This window comes from Dendrobates tinctorius, unplaced genomic scaffold, assembly GCF_039654945.1.
Source record: "Dendrobates tinctorius isolate UK_male_01 unplaced genomic scaffold, ASM3965494v1 ptg000120l, whole genome shotgun sequence".
Classification (NCBI taxonomy): Eukaryota; Metazoa; Chordata; class Amphibia; order Anura; family Dendrobatidae; genus Dendrobates; species Dendrobates tinctorius.
The window spans coordinates 273,783-296,995 of NW_027361788.1; the positions used below are offsets into that span (position 1 = coordinate 273,783).

The 23,213-nt window shown below is 41.4% G+C and overlaps 1 protein-coding gene across 3 annotated transcripts in view; it reads left to right on the plus strand.

Moving 5' to 3' along the window:
* The window catches only part of RABGAP1 (RAB GTPase activating protein 1), a 263,850-nt gene that overhangs the window by 202,642 nt on the left and 37,995 nt on the right, over positions 1–23,213 (plus strand). For 2 of the 3 annotated variants that reach the window (XM_073590685.1, XM_073590686.1), the window contains exons 22-23: positions 695–799; positions 3,583–3,666. In XM_073590685.1, the coding sequence (XP_073446786.1) occupies positions 695–799; positions 3,583–3,666 (189 nt within the window). Of the gene's footprint in view, positions 1–694; positions 800–3,582; positions 3,667–7,460; positions 7,865–23,213 lie in introns of those variants that run through there. The other variant, XM_073590687.1, reaches the window with a different exon arrangement.

A 23,213-nucleotide genomic window follows, 5' to 3' on the forward strand; every position in this document is an offset into this window, starting at 1 on the left:
ATCCGTTGGTCTGCTGCTGCAGTTCCGGATACTGCCCTGGAGTGGTGGCTACCCTAACGGCTCAAGCCTATCCTCACCATCAGAGACTCTAGTGCAGACCAGGGGGCCACTTAGTCACGCCCCTCCAGGGTAAGCCCGGCCCGTGCAGCGGGACCCATCACCATCACACACCATTTTTTTTAATTGTTCTTTTTTTGTCTTTTTTTTTTTTATTGTTCCTTTACAACTTTGCTTATCCATATAAAATACAACTTTTCTCAAATGTCACATTTTTTTGAGGGAAGGGGGTCCACAGAATTTTCAAAGAGCTTTTCAATTTAGCAAATTTATGATTTTGCTCCATTTTTAAGTATTAGCACAAAAAAAATCAGCGAATAATACATGACAATAAATGAATAGCAACTATGATGAATCAGGCCCGCAGTGTTTTACATCCTCACCTTGAAGATCTGTATTTCCTATGAGTGAATGGCAATGCTCCTCACACTGTAGAGAGCTTGTTGCAATGTGTCAAACTCTGCTATGAACAAACCTAAAGGCACAGAATGTTTCCATTCACTATCAGCAAGCTGAAATAGTAACTGTGCCAAATTTTAAAACACTAGGCAACCATTTTTGAGTAGCCAGAAACCGGAGCCTACTTTAATGGTTCACATAAAGAATATGAATGCTATCTGGGTTGTTTTTTTTACAGGCAGAAGAAAAGGCAGACGCCTTAAATAAAGAATTGCTAATGACTAAGCAAAAGCTGATCGATGCCGAAGAGGAAAAAAGGCGACTTCAAGAAGAGTCTGGGCAGGTAGGGGGAACTCAAGCAACAGGGTGACAACATGGCATACGGTAACAATTGAAACCTAAAGAGGACATGGCACTAGGTCAGAAGGTTACCAGTGTTTTGCTCTTATATTGTTCCCACTGATTCCCTGATTATTCTGTTTTTTAGGATCTTAAAATTTGCCATTTGGTTCCAGAGATATAGATAATTTATTTAGTGCTAATTTTTATTGTCTGTACAATGGGGCGTGGCTCACACAGTAACGGAGCAGCCTAAAGACATGCCCCAGAGGATCCTGTAAGCCACACCTCTTAGTAAAGAGAGATGACTGTTTGCAAAGGTCTCAGAAATAAATGGAATTTCAGAAAAAAAGAGTAAAGGCAGAGATCGGATTAACTCTTCAAGGACACTCATTATTTAAGAACACTCACTGTTGTCCAGTTAGTTTGAATCTGAGGTGATCATTTCCAAAGGGTCACAGTGCCACAGGGCATGTCTGATTTCTTCAGGGCTACTTTTTGTTTGTTTAGGTGTGGCTTAGTTTAAAGTGTCACATCGCATTCACTCTGGTGCCAGTACACCTGTTAATCAGGCACAATGTATATTTGGTCATATCTGTACCTACTGAAGTATATGAAGGGGTTATCAGTGGAGAGACTGTTCTCACCCCTCACTTGCAAGTAAACGTGTTTATGTGGTTAGTGAAAGGGATGGTGCACAGCAGCAAGATGGCACTAAAGTTTCCACTACCTATAAGTAGGTCAGTGCTGCAAAATCTCCCCACTGTGTTTGTCTAAATATACAGGAGGTGTAATAACCATCAGCACAATGCTAGTTTTCACCTTTAACCCTTATATAGACATCTGATCAATGTCAACTGGACCGCGAGTTGCTTATACAGAGTAGCTGCTGACCGGTGGAGCAATCCAAAAACCAGAGAATAAATAACAAAGACCGAGCCAGAAATCTAGTGATATCTGGGTCATTGTCCTGGAGGATGTAACACTACCCCTCTATGCATCCCATGTAAGACCTCATCTAGGATATGGGGTCCAGTTTTGAGCTCCACATTTTATAAAGATGTTGAAAAATTAGCAACAAGATTATTACACAGGATGAAAAATGTATCCTATGAGAGGTTGAAAAAGTTGTGAAAAGAAAAGGGGGAGACAGGGCGCTTCCAATGCGTAGGTCTGTATAGAAAGTAGATGAGTGCACAGCAAATGTTAGGCTCACCTGATAGGGTTGTGAGAGTCACAACACCTATAATCGCATAAAACATCTGCAGCAGTCTGCACGAGGTCCAAGGACTTGGTACAAAGAGAAGGCTGGTAGTGCAATAAGAGACTGCGCTGCTGTAGTAGAATTCAAGGCATCTTTATTGCCAACGCGTTTCCTGAGCCAGTCCCAGCTCACTTCATCAGGGCATAAGGTAGTAATGGCAGACACTATATCATCATTTAAAGAAGGACTGGATGCTTTTCTCACAACAAATGGCATTGTGGGTTATGACTAATTAACGTTGGTGAATGTACAACTGGGCAATAATGGTTGATCTTGATGGACCGATGTCTTTTTCAACCTATGTAATTATGAAGTCGGGTAAAATAAACAGAAAATAGTGAGTCCTGTGTCAAATCAGAGAGGGCATCCAAAGATTAATCCAGAAGTCTGGTCAGGGAAGGAGGCCTGGTCAGGGGGGGCCAGGTCAGAACTCCAGACATGCTGTCTGATGAGGGCACTAGAGTAGTACATCGAACACAACATCTGTTCCTCTACTTTACAGATAGGGAAGGTTAATTGGGTTGTTCTTTACATTTTATAAATGTACAAAAGGCTAATTGGTGATGGTGAGAGATCAAAAGCAAACTAAACACATACCTACCAGACTGGCACTACTCTCTATACTCTTGAGTGTTCTCCACTGCTCTCCTGGCATCCTCTTCCAGCGAGTGATGTCAAGTGATGGCGGCAATGGACACGAGCACTCCCTGCTGGCTGCCATGGTATCCTGATGCTCCCAACTGACAGAGGAAGTCAGAAGACCCGCGGTGAACATATTCCACTACCAGACCAGCATTGCATTATGTGTTTTGTATGTTTTCTTCACCATGAGTCCATTGGTACATTAATAAAATGAAGTTGCCAACCCCTTTAAGTAGGGCATCGGGATCTGATTGGCTGCCAAACTAAGTCAGCTGAGCAACGCTACTGAGTGTCAGGTGGAATCTAGCTGGGCGGCTAGGCAAGTTGCACATGTCTCTTACAGCATCTCTATATGCACCGCAGAAAAGACAGCTCCTGGTAAACCTGAATAGTGCTGGAATATGGTAAGGTAGGTCTGTGAAAGCAGGTGGGTTATCACCTAGTGGGGGGGCTGGCATGACCCAGAACTTCCTAACTCCTGTCTGATATTGAAAAAAAAATATATATGTTTTTGTAGATGGGTCTGTATCTTTATGATCCATATAAAGTAAAAGATCCTCTGCTCTCCCGAAGACTGTCCGATATATATATATCTGTGCATTGTATCCAGGTTTTTCACCACTCTTGAGAACTGTGAAATTCAAAGGTCTGTTTAATTTCCATTTACTGTCACTTACGTTCAGATTGTACATAGACTTCTTCAATGTATGGCTAACGAAATTAGATGAGGTCAGATCAGCCAATAATTTGATTAATGGATTCCATTGAAACCAAATAAAAGAGGAATTAAAGTCGAATACAACGGAAATCCTTCGGTTAACCTAGTAATTCCAATTGCAACCTGAATTCTTACTTCTATTGTCTTTAATCTTATATTGCAGTTAAAGGAAATGTGTCGGAGAGAACTTGATAAGGCAGAATCTGAGATAAAGAAGAATAGCTCCATCATTGGAGATTACAAGCAGGTACTCCTATACTTCTTGTCAGTCTGACTCTGCATGTTCTGATTTGTGACTGTATGTCATAGAGAAAAATTGTAAAATCCATAAAGACCTCTCCGGAGAGGGGACATATCACCGTCACTTTGACCATATGGGATTAATTATAACTGGGGAAGTGATAAGAGAGCTGACACTTTAATCCCCATTGAAGTATGCACTCCTGTTGTGAACAGGTAATTACAGCAGCGATCTACCTAGTCTAGGATTCGTGTACACATAGGCGGAGAAGTACAGGGTTTTCTTCTGTTCAAAGGAATCGACTTTGTGTTGAAAGGATTGTCACAGGCGCTCTGGAGCCAGTGGTCCAAGATGAATATAGGGATTTGCAACTAGCTCACATTACTGCACTGGAGTAAATATGGGCGGAGTCTGCTGACATGTGTGTGATGTCCTCTCCTCCCCTTCTGGGTGTTTGCTAAGGGAAAAGAGAGGATGACATCTAGGAACACAGTGAGCAGCCATTTTGATGGAGCCTGCAAAGTTACTGACGGTCTTTTCATGTAAAGTCTGGATCAGAACAGGTCATCAATCAGCAGAAATGTGTCCTGGATTTCTGTGGAGCAAACAGTCCATCCATGTGTATAAAACACAGCGCTCTATGTACATTCCCTGGCACTGAACAGGGCGCCCCCCATAGACCAGCACACTGCTCTCCTGAAATACTCTGTGCTGCTGTCACCCTGCTCCTCCACCATACATCAGGCCCCTGTCGCCTCACTTTCACACATCGCCAGGACAGGATCTGAGGAGAGGAATGGGGTCTTCGGTCACTGAGGATGGCAGGCAGCAAGGATTCTGGGAGCAGGGAGACAGCAGCACAGAGTATTTCAGGAGAGCATTATGACACGGGATAGGATTAAGGGCCTGTCACACTAAGAGATATCACTAGCAATATCGCTATAACTTGTGACGTTATAACGATATTGCTAGCGATATCGTTATGTCTGATACTTACCTACGACCCGCTCCCCCGCTGGTTATCGCTGATCGCGCGAGAACATTCAGGACCGTTTCTCGTCGTCGGCTTCCTGCTGTAACGAGAAGCGACGCGTGGAGCCGGGCGGGAGGACGCAGGATCGCCTGGTGTGACAGGTAAATAGCGACCCCCGACCCCTGCGATGTCGCTGGTGAGATCTGCCTGTGTGGCAGCTCACTATTGACCACTTAGCGATGCACCAGCGATCCATATCGTTGTCGGGATCGCTGGTGCATCGCTTAGTGTAACTGTACCTTCAGATACACGGCTCAGCAGTCAGTATCACACAGGAGAGGATTAGATACAGGGCTCAGCAGTCAGTATCACACAGGAGAGGAATAGATACACGGCTCAGCACACAGTATCACACAGGAGAGGATTAGATACACGGCTCAGCACACAGTATCACACAGGAGAGGATTAGATACACGGCTCAGCACACAGTATCACACAGGATAGGATTAGATACATAGCTCAGCAGTCAGTATCACACAGGAGAGGATTAGATACATGGCTCAGCACACAGTATCACACAGGAGAGGATTAGATACACAGCTCAGCAGACAGTATCACACAGGAGAGGATTAGATACACGGCTCAGCAGACAGTATCACACAGGAGAGGATTAGATAGACGGCTCAGCACACACACAGGAGAGGATTAGATACACAGCTCAGCAGCCAGTATCACACAGGAGAGGATTAGATACACGGCTCAGCAGTCAGTATCACACAGGAGAGGATTAGATACACGGCTCAGCAGTCAGTATCACACAGGAGAGGATTAGATACACAGCTCACCAGACAGTATCACACAGGAGAGGATTAGATACACAGCTCACCAGACAGTATCACACAGGAGAGGATTAGATACACAGCTCAGCAGTCAGTATCACACAGGAGAGGATTAGATACACAGCTCACCAGACAGTATCACACAGGAGAGGATTAGATACACAGATGAGCAGTCAGTTTCACACAGGAGAGGATTAGATACATGGCTCAGCAGTCAGTATCACAGAGGAGAGGATTAGATGTCCAGCAGATTGCCAAGTGTTTTGAAACAGCAGAGAGCAGCTCCTCCTATGTTTTGCAGGGGCAGCAGCTGGTCGGGTGATTTGGAAAGAGCAGCTTGGTGTCCAGCAGCTCGTCCTGGTTCCTCTCTTACAGCTGGTATGTGCAGAGTGAACATCCAAGCCCTGTTATGCTGGAACAGTACAGCATCCAGGGCTTGCAATAGAGTGATAATGGAGCTAACAGGAAAGCACTGGGCTCTAATAAGATGGTGCCTGGCCACAACTACAGCTGTGATTGAGCTGCCCACAGGGGCGTGGCCAGTTCTCTCCTGATGCAGCTGCAATGAAAGAGATAGGGGTCGGCAGCCGACTGTTATGTCTTATGTCCAGGGACTGCCGTAAATGAGCATGGAAAGTGTCGTTCAGCAGCCAGAGAGGTAAGATGGCAGCCCCCAGTGGCTGCATTACTACAGAAAAAAAAAATCCATACACACCACTGAGTCAAGCTTAGGGGACAATATCTTTTTAAACTATTTTCTTTTTTACATTCAATTATGAAAAAACACGGCACCTTCCCTTTAAATTCCTCGCCCATTAAAACCTTCATTAGAGCAAGGTATGAATATTGCCACATGTCAGAGTAGTGGCCACCAAAAATATGTACACTCAACAACCTTTTTCTGGGTATCAATAAAGTGCTTGGTGCATCTTTTTAAACCCTCACAGGGAAAATGCTTAATGTTGCACAGAATAAATATCATTCATTACTAACACAAAAAAGTGCATTCAGTATGTAATCCGACACTTGCCAATTGGAGGAACCCTGTCACTCCATATTCACTTGCGATGACCATGAGCTTGCATGGTGTGAATAGCCTGATACTGCCTCCCTCATGGATTGCGTCTTCCGACGCGTTTCGTTATATTAATCACTCATCAGAGGAGTCTTTGGAAGGTTCTAGCTGCATTAACGTTGTCCATCGCTCCTGTGGTTCAAATACCTAATGCCGGGAGTCACGTCCGTCTAGGCCCCGCCCACAGCGTGTGACCTGTGACCAGCGGTGTTCCTCCAATTGGGTGAGATCAGACTATTTAAGTTGTTATGGCACTTAAGTATATGGCATGTTTAATGCTCAATAATGGTCATTTGGAATGCTCACTGTATTAGTGAGGTAGCAGGGTTCTGTTTTTTGTGACCATATATAGAGCGATCTCATAGTTCTGCCTACCCTATTTTGCTGCTATATTTGGTTCATTCCATCACAGGTCTCTACGTATGGCAAGTGTCGGATGCACAACTATTACATACTGAATGCACTTTTTTGTGTTAGTAATGAATGATATTTATTCTGTGCAACATTAAGCATTTTCCCTGTGAGGGTTTAAAAAGATGCACCAAGCACTTTATTGATACCCAGAAAAAGGTTGTTGAGTGTACATATTATTTTTGGTGGCCACTACTCTGACATGTGGCAATTATTCATACCTTGCTCTAATGAAGGTTTTAATGGGCGAGAAATTTAAGTCATGTATACCATACTTGATAATACTTATTCCATACCGTTGTGATAAAGGAGGCCTCTTCATTCAATACTGCACAGGTGCTCACCTGTGGGTATTTTTTATCATTGTCTACGTTGTTGTGGTTGATTGTTTTTGTCACAAGGGTGATGTTTGTCTGTGGATCCTTTTAATATTCTCATTAAAAATTATATTTTATCCATTTGCTATTTTTGGTGTTATCAATGTCATGTTTCATTTCTATAGAAGGGTAAAATCGTGATCGGAAACATGACAACGATATCTCTTACCTTGGACCTCCAGGGGCGACGATATTCTGAACATTGGCGATCTCATAAAATCCTAAAAGACCTAGCAAATCCTACAACAAGCCCCCATATATGCTCATCGAAGGGGAAGTATGTGGGCTTAACCTTGAGCTAATAAAAATCAGAGTTTGAATTTTGCCATTTGTCACACCTGGAAGGTATATTTTCCTAAGGAGTACCTCTCTCCGTCAAGCTCTGAGCAATTTCTGTGACACAGGTTTAGTACTTTTTTCTTTGATTATCTCTTGTATTTTATGTGATTGTTTATGCCGTATTGTTTTGTTCCCATTTTGTGCCATCTTTGTATATTTTTTTTATAAACACTGCCTACTATTCCAGATTAAGTATATATAAAATTTAATAGGTTTGTTCCTCTTACTTTAAAAACCGCACTCCTGAAGCCATGCTAGTTAAGAGACCACTGCACAGTTTTCTATAAATCAGCTTCTCTACATATCTGACAGCCATTCCATTCCAGTGTCAGTTGAATTCCAACCAGAGTACACCTCATTCTACTTAACGTGCTTCTGATTAGGTGATCACGTGAACCAATTCTTATTTAATGAAGGAAAATTTAATGAAGGAAAATATAAAAAAAGCCCTGCTGTGGTGTTCACAATCCTCTTGCAATAGGACAAGCTGGATGGCAAAACAAGTGCTCGTAATATCCTAAAAGTAATAGGAATGAAAAAAATAACTTTTAACCATTCCAGAAGAGTTGAAAAGGAAAGTCTTGAGTGAGGAAAAGAAGGGCTCAATTCTAGGTCTACTAGCAGCGGGTTACAGTGAGCATCATGTTGCCTCCATCCTTAAAATTTCTAAAACGGCAGTCCATTACAACAAGGTTAAGCAGCTGACATTGGGGACAACAAAGCTACTGACCAGCGAGGGCAAAAATGACTCTCCACTGACCCGGATGACCGTCACCTTATTTGAATGTCACTCAGCAACCGCAGGATGACCTCTAGTGACCGGCAAATGGCAGCGGGGATGAAGTACACAGCAAGAACAGTTCGTAACAGGCTCCTAGAGACAGGGCTCAAGTCATGTAAAGGTAGAAAAAAGTTTTTCATCAATGAGAAGCAAAGGAGAGCCAGGCTGAAGTTTGCCAAGGACCATAGAGGACTGGAGTATTTAATCTTCTCTGATGAGTCTAGTTTTCAGCTTTGCCCAACACCTGGTCTTCTAATGGTTAGACGGAGACCTGGAGAGGTGTACAAGCCACAATGTCTTGCACCTGCTGTGAAATTTGGTGGAGGATTGGTGATGATCTGGGGATGCTTCAGCAAGGCTGGAATTTGGCAGGTTATTCTTTGCGAAGGACGTATGAATCAAGCTGCATACAAGGTTATCCTGGAAAAACGGATGATTCCTTCTGCTCAGGCAATGTTCTCCAACTCTGAGGACTGGTTTTTCCAGCAGGACAGTGCGCCATGCCACACAGCTAGGTCAATCAAAGTGTGGATGATTGACCACCACATCAAATCCCTGTCATGGCCATCCCAATCTCAAGACCTGAACCCCATTGAAAACCTCTGGAATGTAATCAAGAGGAAGATGGATAGTCACAAGCCATCTAACAAAGAAGAACTGCTTAAATTTTTGTACCAGGAGTGGCATAAGGTCACCAAAAAGCAGTGTGAAAGACTGTGGAAAGCATGCCAAGACGCATGAAAGATGTGATTAAAAATCATGGTTATTCCACAAAATTTTGATTTCCGAACTCTTCCGGAGTTAAAACATTAGGATTGTTGATTCTAAATGATTATGAACTTGTTTTCTTAGCATTATTTGAGGTCTACAAGCACTGCATTTTTTTGTTTTTTTGACTATTTCTCATTTTCTGAAAATAAATACAAAATTAGTGCTTGGAAATTCAGAGACATGTTGTCAGTAGTTTATAGAATAGAAGAGCAATTTACATTTTACTCAAAAATATACCTATAAAGAGAAAAATCAGACGTATGAAAATTTTGCAGTGGTCTCTTAATTTTTGCCAGAGAGACATATATATATATATATATATATATATTTATTAATGGAAGCAGCCACGTCCATCATTCGTCAGTCAATTGTCCTGACGATTGGAGAAAGCAGACTTGTGTCCCATGATAAACTGGGGGCAGTGTTGAGATCTGCATGATCTCTCCAGTGTTTTCCCTGACAAACTAGTGGCAGTGGTGGGATCATTGCACTATATGGAGAAAAGTATTGGGACACGCTTTTTAATTATTGAATTCAGGTTTTTCATTCTGTCCCATTGGCCCCGTGTATATAATCGGGCCCCTCGCTGTGCCATCTGCCTTTACTAACACGTGTGACAGAATGGCTGGGGTTAAAGAGCTCACAGATGCCAGTGCAGCCTTGTACGATTTCACTTTTGTGAAAAAAGTCAGATTAACCTAAATATTGGAAATGTTTAGGAACCATAACAGCTCATCCAAAAAGTGGAGATCACGTAATGTTACAGAGCAGGGTCAACAAGTGCTGAGGGGCAGAGGACAGAAAAGTCACCAACTCTGTTGACCCCATAACTGCAGGGTCCAAACCACCATGTTTTTTGGTGTTCGGCCAAGACGCCTTAGTTGCAGTGTAGGGAAATCTTAATTCTTCAATATGCCAAGGAACTTTAGACAATTGTATCTTCCAGCTTTGTGGGAACAGTTTGGGGAAAGCCCTACTCTCTTCCTCATGACTATGTCCAGTGCACAAATTCCTTAAAGACATGGTTGAAGGAGTTAGGGGTAGAAGATCACAACCTGCTGCACAGAACTCCGACCTCAGTCCCAATACCTTTTCGGGTGACCTAGGATGGAAATTGTGAGCCCAAAATCATCATCTGATCTTAGCAATGATTGAGTAGAAATTCCCATAGACCTCTCCAAAGTCTTTTAGAAAGTCTTCCCAAAAGATTGGATACAGGAAAGATATATATCTTTGTACCGTGATAGCTAGTAGATAGAAGAATATTTAGAATTGAGAGTCCTCAGTGGTTGATACCTTTTAATGGCTATCTGAAAAGATGGTAACACATTCCAAGACTCGAAAGCTTGGCATGTGTTACCATCTTTTCAGTCAGCCATTAAAAGGTATCAACCACTGAGGACTCTCATGTCTCGAAAGCTTGCAATGTGTTACCATCTTTTCAGTTAGCCATCAAAAGATTGGAAGCTGTTACAGCTCCAAAGGGACCAACTTCGTATGAATGCCTATGTATGTGGGATGCGATTATAAATGAGTAAGCACTAAAATGCCCAGGTGCTCGTTGCTCAAACCGAGTAATTCTTAATACTCGCATGCTCGTTTCGAGTAACGAGTATAATGGGAGTCAGTGGGAAAGCCGAGCTGGTCTGGGGGGTCAGTGAAAATGTTCAAATGGATGGGGAAAGTGCTGAATGGAAGACTCGTGGAAACATCTCTGACTCCCAGATCGCTGCTGAGAACAATGGTGTCACACCTTTACGCCACTTTAAGGACTGACAAAACATTCTAAACCCACGAGAAATTGCACCTTACGTTGAAAAAATGTTAAGAAAGATTTTTATTTCCTCTATAATGACTTGTTTTAAGGCTTGTTTTTTTAATAAAATATAGGAAATGTCAGTGTAATTTATGAAGGAAGCAAGAGTTGCCAAACATAAGGACATCAAGGAGGGTGTCATACATATTCTGTTCAAATTGTCATATATTGGTACTCCTTGACTCACAAAGGCTATGCACTTTTGAGGGTGATTAATACTGATACTTTTTTTAACAAGATTTTTGAGGGTGTTAATCCAACAAAATATATCCCAGAAGACGGAATAGTGTATTTGTGATAAACTTAAGACAGTAAAAAATGTTAACTTTTTTTTGGAATGTTATATACGGTATCATGAAATATGTACCCCAGTACACAGAATAGTGTTTTGGTGAGAAATGTAACCCAGCTCAATTTTTTAGCACTTTTTGGAAGTGTTATATATCATAGAAATGTTCCCAAGACCACATAATATTCTATGGCTGCAAAATTTAACCCAGCATAATTTAACACTTTTTTTTTTTGAGTGTTTTATATATGACAAGAATGTACCCCAAATCACAGAACAGTATATGGGTAAGAAATGTAACCCAGCAAAATATTTAAATGCTTTTTTTAAAGTGTTTTGTATCCATGAAATGTAACCCAGACCACAAAATAGTGTATGGATAAGAAATGTAACCAAGAAAGTTTTTTTTTGTAGTGTTATATACCACCAAAGTGTTACAGAAAGCAGTGTACTGGGGGATTAGGGAAGCATCGGCAGGGATAGGGCTCCCTCCGTGCTTCCCTGAGACCCCCAGCACAGACCCCAGATGGCTTCGGGGGCCTGCAGGGAGGCGGCTTCCTCAGTGCCTGCAGAGAGCAGACAGAGAGGAAGCCTGTACAGCACCTGACAGAGTGCTGTCCAAACTGTCAGATAAGCGATCTGACACACAACGGTGATGTCCCCCCTGGGACAATAAAGTGGAGGAAAAAAAAGTGTAAAAATTTATAAAAAATCGCTAAATAAAAAAAAAAAAAAAAAAAATCCCTAATAAATTCATTTTTTGGAAATAAACAATAAAAGTACATATATTTAGTATCACCCTGTCCGTAACGACCCGCCCTATTAAACTTTCCCACTAGTTAACCCCTTTAGTGAACCCCTTAAAAAATAAAAAACAAAGCAAAAAGCAATGCTTTATCATCATACCGCCGAACAAAAAGTGCAATAACACGCAACCAAAAAGACGGATATAAATAACCATGATACCGCTGAAAACGTCATCTTCTTTCACAAAAAAACGAGCTGCCACACAGCGTCATCAGCGAAAAAATAAAAAAAGTTATAGCTCGCAGAATAAAGCGATGCAAAAATAATTATTTTTTTAGATAAAATTGTTTTCATTGCATAAAAACTGCAAAACACAAAACGACTGTAAAGACACAGGAGGGCACTACTGAATAAAAAATGCGGATCTAAAAGCAGTCAGTATAAACAGAAACTGAGAAGTGAATAGAAGAAAGCTACTGACCAAGATGCGGGGATCACTGCAAAATTACAAATTTTATTGGTAACAGAAGGACAACAACCATATAAAAACATTTAAAAGTCATGCAATGACATGAACCAAGCACAGGGGCTCGTAATAGAGCCCACAAAACTCACTCCAGTAAGTAGGAACACACAAATGGCTCTAAAATGTGAGATGTATCATAACATGCCTGTAAAAGTAATACATGCACAAAGGTATGTAATTATACCCTAATCACAGTGTTTCTGAAGTCAATCTATCCAAATTGGCTACAGTACAACAATAAATGCAACATATAAATGGATGCAGTCAAAAAAGCCATGAGAATGAGTACAATAGGGCACTATGCAGGGATATATTACAAGAGGGTTGAACAACCTGAATGACAAATGGCACACATAATGTGGCCCAAGAGGCTGAAATAACAAAGATTAAATCCTGCCTGCATGGTCCCTGAGTGATACCACTTACATGGGGGGAGCTTTATTATATTTATATGAGTGTAACAGACTGACTCTCTAGCCCCTGACGAAGCCACCTTGCGGTGGCCCAACGCGTCGGGCACTCCACAAGCTCCCCCCATGTAAGTGGTATCACTCAGGGACCATGCAGGCAGGATTTAATCTTTGTTATTTATTGCTGATGTAAAGTAAATATGTGGGAAATGTTATTTATTAAGTTTTTTAAGTGCCATATCTCTGTGATTTAAGGGCATAAAAATTCAAAGTTGGAAAATTGCGAAATTTTCGCCAAATTTATATCAATGAAATTTTACCACTAACATGAAGTACAATATGTCAGAATCACTGGGATCCATGGAAGCTTTCCAGAGTTATGACCTCATAAAGGGACAGTGGTCAGAATTGGAAAAATTGGCCCAGTCATGAACGTGCAAACCACCCTTGGGGGTAAAGGGGTTAAGTTTTACATACCACCGTAATGCGACAGTAACCATGTGAATCTGTATGGATGAGTCATTGAATCCATAAAAATGTTCTAAAGTTAAATATTTTCAAAGTGTACTTTGTGTACTTAAACCATAAAGTATTTGCAAAAAGTACAAAGCCAGTAAAACCTTGTAAGGAGTGTCATCCATAGACCCCTAAAAGGCAACAACTTGCAGACCTCATTCAAATATTTTAAAAGTGTAGTTGTTTATACTCCTACATTCATAAAGGCTTTGTACAAAGCCAATAATAATTTATAAACCGGGTAATACAGTAAACCTCTTCAGGTGTTCACTTCTTCCTCTTGATCCTGGGGGGACTGCTTTCACCTGCTTTCTGAAGCCCTTTTCCCAGGTGCCTGGGCTGTAAGTGACTCAGCTTATAGAAATGGGCAATAGCCCTGTGTCATCTACTGCTCACACATAGGAGGTAGGGAACCAAAAGGACAGTACGATCTCTCAGGGGTGGTAGTAGCCGTGTCTTGAGCCGCCTCAAGGAGACTCTCACAGTCCTATTCATTCCTCAAGAAGGGTTCATCATGCTTCCTTCTGGGATCACACCCACTGCATACCAGCGATGTTGCCCTTTTATTTTGAAGAATGTGACCCTAGTTCCATCCGTTGGCTCTTTCCGCCTTTGAGGCAAGTGTTGATTCTCTACTGACCGATGGTTGAATGAGGTGTGATGACTAGCAGGGTGGATTTGATTTAAATCTAACTGATTTCAATCACGATTTAAATCACGATTTAAATCACTAGTCAGTAAGGCTTGATTTAAATCAGTGATTTAAATCAAAGTTTCTACCTAAACTAGTTCTTGCTACTTTAACATGCAAGTAGATGAAGATTTTTAGAATCACTTTTTATATTACTTTTTTCTCCCCAGTTTAATGGGTTAATCATTCATATTTGGACACCACTGTTCTGTTGTACTTAGGAAGGAGAAAAATAATCCTGACCTTAATAACAATTTAAATAGATTTATTCAACTGAAACAATAACAACATTACAGCATAAGTTATTTGCTTAAACAAACATCCATGTTTGTTAACTAATTTGGCTAAACAAAATATATATATTTTAAAAAACTTAGACTGTCAGCCCAGCCGACACATGAAAAACTTAAATACTACTGTCCCTGCTGTCCTCTGTAGCTCACTTGTTGTCATCTTCATCATCATCTTCTTCTTTGTTCCTATTCATAATATGGAAAAGAAAAACAAGCTTTCCTGCTTTATTGGGTCCCAACCGATTTCTCAATTTAGAATGAATGAGTCCAAAGGAAGAGAATATTCTTTCAACGCCTGCAGAAGAAGCTACTGCTGTTAAAAGTGAAATCATTACTTGAACAGTCTCTAAATCCAAGCGCTTAAGTGACTTCCACCAGTTTACTGGTGTGACCTTCCTTAAAATATCTTCAGCAAACATATATTTCTTGAATGGTTCCCCCTTAGCTCTGAAGTTTATTATAGTTGGCATTAAAGATGGATGATTGCTGGATACCCATGTCATAGCTAACTCCTCTTCCTCAGCACTTAGGTTTTGACCCTGATATTGGATATTGACAATATTTGCCAAAAAATGAGCTGGAGTCAGTGCTTGTCCTATTCGTTTGTTTACTGCTTGTAATTTAATTCTGTCCATGTGTAGTTCTGTTTTTAAGTGTTCACTCAGTTCCTTCCAAATTTCAACAGCATCCGCAATAAAACAGCTATTTTTCTGTATTTTGTTTAAAGCTTGAGAGATGGGTTTCAGGAAGCTCAGCATATGTTCAACATTTCTCTTAAGCCCAATGTTGAGGATTTTGGCCGTGACAGTGCCATCTATTTTATCTCGATTTTCTTCACAAAGTGTCATCAGAATAGGCCAGTTTTTGATATACTGCTCAAAACAGTCCACCACAGAGTTCCATCTAACATCTTGTGGGAGCGCTAGCTTGGTTCCACCCATCCTTTTAAGAGCTGCTGCAGCAAAATGATTATTACGGAAGTATTTAGCAATTTCAACAACATTAGCCTTTATTTCTGGAACACTTAAGTCTTTGGCTAAGAGGTGCAGCAAATGAGCACTGCAACCATATGTTATTAGCAGCTTTGTATTCCCTCCCTGCTCTTCTAAATCTCTTCTCATCTTGGATACGTTTGCAGCATTGTCAGTGACCAAACTGCGTACTAGACATTTGAATTTTTGTTCACATGTCGTTATAGCTTTTACTGCCACTTCTTGTAAGTATTCTGCTGTGTGTGCATTTCCTGACGTATCAGTTGTTTGTGCAAGGAAGACTTTACCTTCTTCTGTTGTTATACAAGCACATACAATAGGATCATTGTGGACATTACTCCACCCATCAATACTTAGGTTAACAATTTTACCCTCCAGAGCTGTTGCACATTGCTCCATTTCTCTGTCATACACTTGATCCAGCAGTTTCCCTGCAACATCAGCTCTGCTGGGTGGACTGTATCCTCGTCTCAGTGACTGAACCATATTAATGAAATGTGGGTTCTCAGTCAGACGGAAAGAAGAGTTCGTTGCATAAATAAACTGGGCAATTTTTTCATCAATCAACTCTTTTTCTAATCTGCTAGTTCTTATCACAAACCTATCTATGGTGGTTCCAGGAGGTAAAGGTTTTTTTCTTCCTTTTGGGTGATGGTGATATGTGGCTGTGGGTGTCTGATGATGATGCTGCTGCTGCTAATGAAGCACTATCCTGGATGGATAACTCTGAAACTGTAGAACAGGATGATGGTGATCTTGGAGGTGGATAGTTTCCAGAATCCATGAATTCCCCTAAACAAAAAAAGTCAATGCTGTTATTTTATTGTTTATACAATTTCTGCTTATTGTACACAACACATCACTGCCCCTGCCCCAAAAGGAATATTTGTTTTTCTTCATAACTGTACCAAATGACAGTAACATGCAGTAATAATAAGAAATATAATTTTTCTCACACATGACAGTTCAGTCTTTAGAAATAGGATTCAATAAAAATGTTTACCAACCTGAAGATCCTGCCTGTTCAGAAGTGTTTCTTTGGTCATCTTCATCACCGCACTTCTCATGATGTTGCCTCATTCGCGCCACCAGGCCTTGCATCTCTTTGTTGCATCGTTTGCATTTTGCACGCATGCCTGCCTTACCGATAGGCATGCGTGCAAAATTATACGGCCTGCTGCCATTATAAGGAAAGAATGTAATAAACATCAGATCGTACACACAAACAGATCCAGACTTGTCTGTCTGTGGCTATGCTGCAGTATTGTGCTCAAAGTTTCACTTTCATTTTCTTGTCTGCTTGCCCTTCCTCCTCCTCACACTTAGATTCACATTCTTCTTGTGTTGTGCAGATCTATTCCACTCCAAACAATCAGAAACATATTGTCTAACTTCTTGGACTTGGCACTGAAGGGGTTGATTCTGTATTCATAGGTTTGTAGAACAATAGGATTAAGGTCTTTTTCTCAACTCTGTTCATGTTGTAACATTTTTGCCGTGAAGAAGAGGCTGGGACCTCTGCGGAGTCAAATTCAGTTTTGAGAACTGCGTAAGTAAAGCGAGCGTCTGTGATAATATAGGAGAGAAACTGCCCACTAATCCTACAGAAACCTCTGGAAGAGCATGGCATTGTGAATGTTACACATATACAGCCTTTATTCTACTGAGTTAAACAACTCAGCTTTATCTCATGATGGAAGAACCTTTGGATGGTAAAATATTTTCCTCAAAAAGCAGTTTATTGAAAAAAATCCGATTTAAATAAAAAAAAATACGATTTAAATAAAAAAAATACGATTTTTTTTTATTTTTTTTAAAAAAACATTGATTTTTATCCACCCTGATGACTAGTCACAAACTTTTCCATGGACCCCCTTCTCCGCTGACGGTCGTAAGTAACTACCACCAACTGTCGGTACCTTACGGCTAACGGGCCCGATTATACTTGTCTAGACCTGGTCCTGATTCGCCTCCTTGTGTCTTTCAATCAGCCTAGGCTCCGCAGTTCGCTCAACAGTCATGAATCCTGGCTCTCCTGTCTGCAGTCCCCAAGAACCCCAGCCATAAATGATACGGCCTAGGTTCTGGCCTTGGTGGGTCTGGGATATCGGTCAAATCAGAACCACAGGCTCCTGCCACCTCTGCTGTCGCGCCAGCTTCCTCTAGTTCCGATATTCCTCCGGTCACTACCTCAGGAGTCTCGCGTGCATCTGCCATCTTTGTCGCCCACTAAGCACATTACACTGTATGGATGACTAATTGAATACAGTAAAAAAATTAACACTTTTTTTAGTGTTATAAATTTCAGAAATGTACCCAGACCACGTAATACTGTAAGGCTGAGAAATGTAACCCTACAACATTTTTAAACGTGCTTTCTCGGTTTTAAAAATCACAAAAATGTACCCAGATCATGTAATACTGTATGACTGAAAACAAAAATTGCTCAGAAATTTTGCAAGCTTACTTTTCTTAGTCATACAGTATTACGTGATCTGGGTACATTTCTGTGATTTTTCAAAACTGAGCATGTTTAAAAAATGTTGTAATGTTAGATTTCTCAGCCATACAGTTTCACGTGTTCTGTGGTACATTTCTGTGACATCGAACACTCCAAAAAAGCGTTAAGTTACCGGTTAAGTTTCGGCTTATAAGACAGACTTTTTTTCCCCAAAATTTTTTGGGAAAATGTGGGTGTGCCTTATAATGCGGATATACCTTACCGGCTGCAGTGGAGCAGGGTCGCTGCTGGAGGAAGCAGGAGTGGAGTGTTGCTGCAGGCTGGGATGAGGGGGTGTTCCGATGTGCGCCGCTGCGTGTGTTTGATGGTGCAGAGGCTCTGACAACATTTTGTGAAAGCCCAGAGCCTCAGCACTTACATGGTTTACTGTGCTGTGGACTCAGGGACAATGGCTGCCAGGGGCATGCGCAGATGGAGATCTCGGCTGCACTCTGCAAACGACTTTCGACTAACCTCTGCACTAATCCATACCTCCCATTCCCGACTCCAAGACTTCTCCCGTGCTGCGCCAATCCTCTGGAATGTTCTACCCCAAGAAATTAGGACCATCCACAACTTGCATAGTTTTAGGCGCTCCCTTTAAACACATTTGTAAAGAGCGGCCTATCACGTTCCTAATCAGTCATTTTATGTGTGTGTGTAGCCCATTCACTATCTTTATCTATCCCCCACCCCCTCAAGATGACTGGACCATCATTGTAAATACACACCTGTACTTTGTATCTCTCCCGCCTCATTGTAGATTGTAAGCTCTCAAGAGCGGGGTCGTTTCAATTTGCTTTAATTACTGTATTGTTAACGTTGTTACTTATGACTTGTGTCTGAAACTGTTAAACTATGAAGCGCTGCGGAATATGTTGGGGCTATATAAACAAAGATTATTATTATCTCGGCACCAAGATCTCGGAAGATGAGATCTCAGCATAATATACAGGTGCATCTCAAAAAATTAGAATATCATCAAAAAGTTAATTTATTTCAATTCTTAAATACAAAAAGTGAAACTCAGTCATTACAAACAGTGATCTATTTCACATGATTATTGCTTACAGCCAATGAAAACCAAAAAGTCATTATCAGTAAATTAGAATATTAGAATCAGCTTGAAAAAATTATTTTTAAATCCTAAATGTTGTCCTACTGAAATCTATGTTCAGTAAATGCACTCAATACTTTGTCGGGGCTCCTTTTACATCAATTACTGCATCAATGGGGTGTGGCATGGAGGCGATCAGACTTGTAGCACTGCTGAGGGGTTATGGAAGTCCAGGTTGTTTTGATAGCAGCCTTCAGCTCGTCTGCATTGTTGGGTCTGGTGTCTCTCATCTTCCTCTTGGCAATACCCCATAGATTCTCTATGGGGTTAAGGTCAGGCGAGTTTGCTGGCCAATCAAACGCAGTGATACTGTGGTTTTTACACCAGGTATTGGTACTTTTGGCAGTGTGGACAGGTGCCAAGTCCTGCTGGAGAATGAAATTTCCATCTCCAAAAAGCTTGATGGCAGAGGGAAGCATGAAGTGCTCTAAAATTTCCTGGTAGACTGCTGCACTGACTTTGGTCTTGATAAAACACAGTGGACTTACATCAGCAGATGACATGGTTCCCCAAACCATCACTTATTGTGGATACTTCACACTAGACCTTGGAAATAAAGGTCCCAGAGCCTGGAGGAAGAGTGAAGAGGCACACAATCCAAGCTGCTTGTGGTCTAGCGTGAAGTTTCCACATTCAGCTTTTTGGAGATGGACATTTCATTCTCCAAGAGGAAGATGCTGTCAAAGCAACCTGGGCTTCCATAACACCTCAGCAGTGCCACAGGCTGATCGCCTCCATACCAGTCCGCATTGATGCGAAAGGAGCCCCGACCAAGTATTGAGTGCAGTTACTGAACATACATTTCAGTAGGCCAACATTTCGGATTTTAAAGTCCTTTTTTCAAGCTGATGTTATAAAGTATTCTAATTTATTGATATGACTTTTGGGTTTTCATTGGCTGTAAGCCATAATCATCAACATTAACAGAAATAAACACGTGAAATAGATCACTCTGTCTGTAATGGCTCTTTATAATATGAGTTTCACTTTTTGTATTGAAGAACTGAAATAAATTAACATTTTGATATTCTAATTTTGTGAGTTGCAGCTGTATGTGTGTGAGTGTGTATATACTGTGATGTAGCGCTGTCATTCGGGTAGGGAATACTCGCTTAGCCGCCACAACACCAGATCCGGCACGGGTTTTTCATAAAACAATTATTGTCCATGCGGTATATTCAGCAACCTAAACCCACAGCAGTAACATACAGTTCATAGAATCAGCATAGCGTCCATGACAGCGTTCAGCTCTGTAATCCCTGTGGTCACACAGGTTATGCATACGCAGGCTCTTCAGCCTCAGATATCTCACCCACGTCAGGGTTTCCTCATAGTGCCTTCATCATGCTGCAGACATCCATTCACTCCAGGGAATCATCAGGCACGTGCGGCCATTCATCCTAGCATGTGCTGTCAGGAAAGGAGACACATATCCCAGCGGGACCTTCCACAACGGACCAACCGGGTCCCAGCATTCATTCATGTGACCTACTCTGGCCACCTTATATGGTCCGTAGCCACGCCCACTGGGTCACATGGCTATGACCTCATCACAGGTCCTTGAACCATTCTCACACTCTTTACACTATTGCTCTTAACTAGTCCCACCCGTCTCCCCAGCTACCTGGAGACTTCTCCCGGACACATTGAAACAGCACCTCAGCAGTATCACTGCTGGTCAACACACACGTCTCCATCTCAAGGCCACCCACCTTGAGATACACAACGGTCATTCAGTAATTTGCCATTCATCCTCTATCCTAGGACATCCACACAGCGCCCCCTAGCGGACACCGTGGTCACTACACCACAATACGCTCCAAAAAAAGCGTTAAAATTTATATTTAAATTTTTTACGTTTTTTTTTTCCAGTGTTATGTAATTTAAAAAAGTACGGTAACACAATTCTCGTTATTCTCGGTCACTCTCCCTACTCCTGTGACTTTACCTCCTTCCCTAGGCTAATTGCAGATTGTAAGTGATACAGATGATTAGCCCTTAGAAACGCTGCTACTATGATGGTTCAGCTTCAGCCCCAGTATCTACACTGCAGGCCTCTGATTCCTTATACCGTGCATACACATAGGCCTAGACAAGTGCATTGTCCCTCCAATACAAAGTGTCGCAGAGCTGTGCATTGGCGTCAGTATGCCGAGCCTGGCAGCGCCTTTTTTTTTTTTTTTTTTTAAAATAACCTCTGACTGTTGCATGTCCTGCCAATCACAGTAATGCCACAACCAAGATGGCTTTGGCATTACAGTGACGCACAAGCAATCCCCAAATGCTTATTGGCTGTGAGAAATGCGGGGCAGGGATTCTAATTTTGCATAGGTCACCGCCCATTACTCGATGAGTAACTAGTTCATCCGAGCACCGTGATACTCAAGTGATGACCGAGTATCAACAATACAAGCACGTTTGCTCATCCCTAGATGCAATGGCTTAAAAGTTCCTGTAATTATGTGGAAGGGTCCCAATATTGATCTCCTTATAGGGTACTTTTTTTTAGGAAGAGTAGCGGAGATCACTGTTAAACATAGTGCAGTATTGGCAGGGGTGCAGCATGATGCTGTGATTTGTATGACAATAATTTTATTTCTAGCAGCATATTAGAGCGTTGCCAAATTTCACTATTTCTTGGACACTTTTTTTCACACATATTACCAGGGTCCTCTTTGTCTGAGATCCTACATGAATTGCCCAAATATAAGGGTTAGCGACTTTATGCATGGTATATATGCATTTTTTAAGCTTATTGTCATTTTCTGTAAAGCCAACCCCCCTGCTTAGCTTGTTTTATTTTTATTTTTTTCCCAACCTCAACCTCATGCTATTGTATAAAATTTGCTGAGTTTTGGCCATTATTTATTCATACCAGCGATATACATTAAAGAGGAGAACTATTGTATGGCAAAATTTGTTGTTACATTTTGTAATAAAGAAAATGCGCTATCCCCTAACAGTGGGATCGATTTGTGTTTTCTTTATGATTTATTAAACGTAGCCTCTATTAATAAATCATTTCATAAGATATGTTAATTGACCAGAAGTTTGATAGTCCTCTTCTCAAGGAGATATACAATTGTGAAAGATGATGTAGAATGCGATGTGGAGTATTGATCACATCCCTGTATGGCTATTACTGCCTTTCAAAGACAGTCACTATATTTCAACATCTATTCCTAAAACCAAAATGATGTGGAAGTACTCAGTGTAGATATTAGCTGTACATACGGCATCATTGTAGATATTATCTGTGCATGCTGCGTCATAACTGATATTAGCTGTGCATACGGGATTATTACAGATATTAGCTGTGCATGAGGCAGCATCGCAGATATTAGCATAGTAACATAGTTATTAAGGTTGAAGGGAGACTTTAAGTACATCTAGTTCAACCCATATCCTGTCCTGTCCTAACCTGCCCTATCATGTTGATCCAGAGGAAGGCAAAAAAAACCCATGTGGCAAACAGTAAGCTTCACATTGGGGAAAAAAAATTCCTTCCCGACTCCACATACGGCAATCAGACTAGCTCCCTGGATCAACGCAATATTAAGGAAACTAGTGTATATATCCTGTAATATTATACTTTTCAAGAAAGGCATCCAGGCCCTTCTTAGATTTTAGTAGGGAATCACTCATTACAACATCGTATGGCAGAGTTCCATAGTCTCACTGCTCTTACAGTAAAGAATCCGCGTCTGTGAGTATGCTTAAACCTTCTTTCCTCCAGACGTAGAGGATGCCCCCTTGTCCCAGTCACAGGTCTAAGAGTAAAAAGATCATTAGAAAGGTCTTTGTACTGTCCCCGCATATATTTATACATTGTAATAAGATCACCCCTAAGCCTTTGATTCTCCAAACTAAATAACCCCAAGTGGAATAACCTGTCAAGACAGGTTAAGACAGGTCAAGACAGGTTAAGACAGGTCAAGACCAAGGTATTACAGACCCCCTAGTTCCCTAATAACCGTGGTCGCTCTTCTCTGCACCCGCTCCAGTTCAGCTATGTCTTTCTTATACACCGGAGACCAGTACTGTACACAGTATTCTCCTCATGAGCATGTATGCCTCTTTTAATGCATCC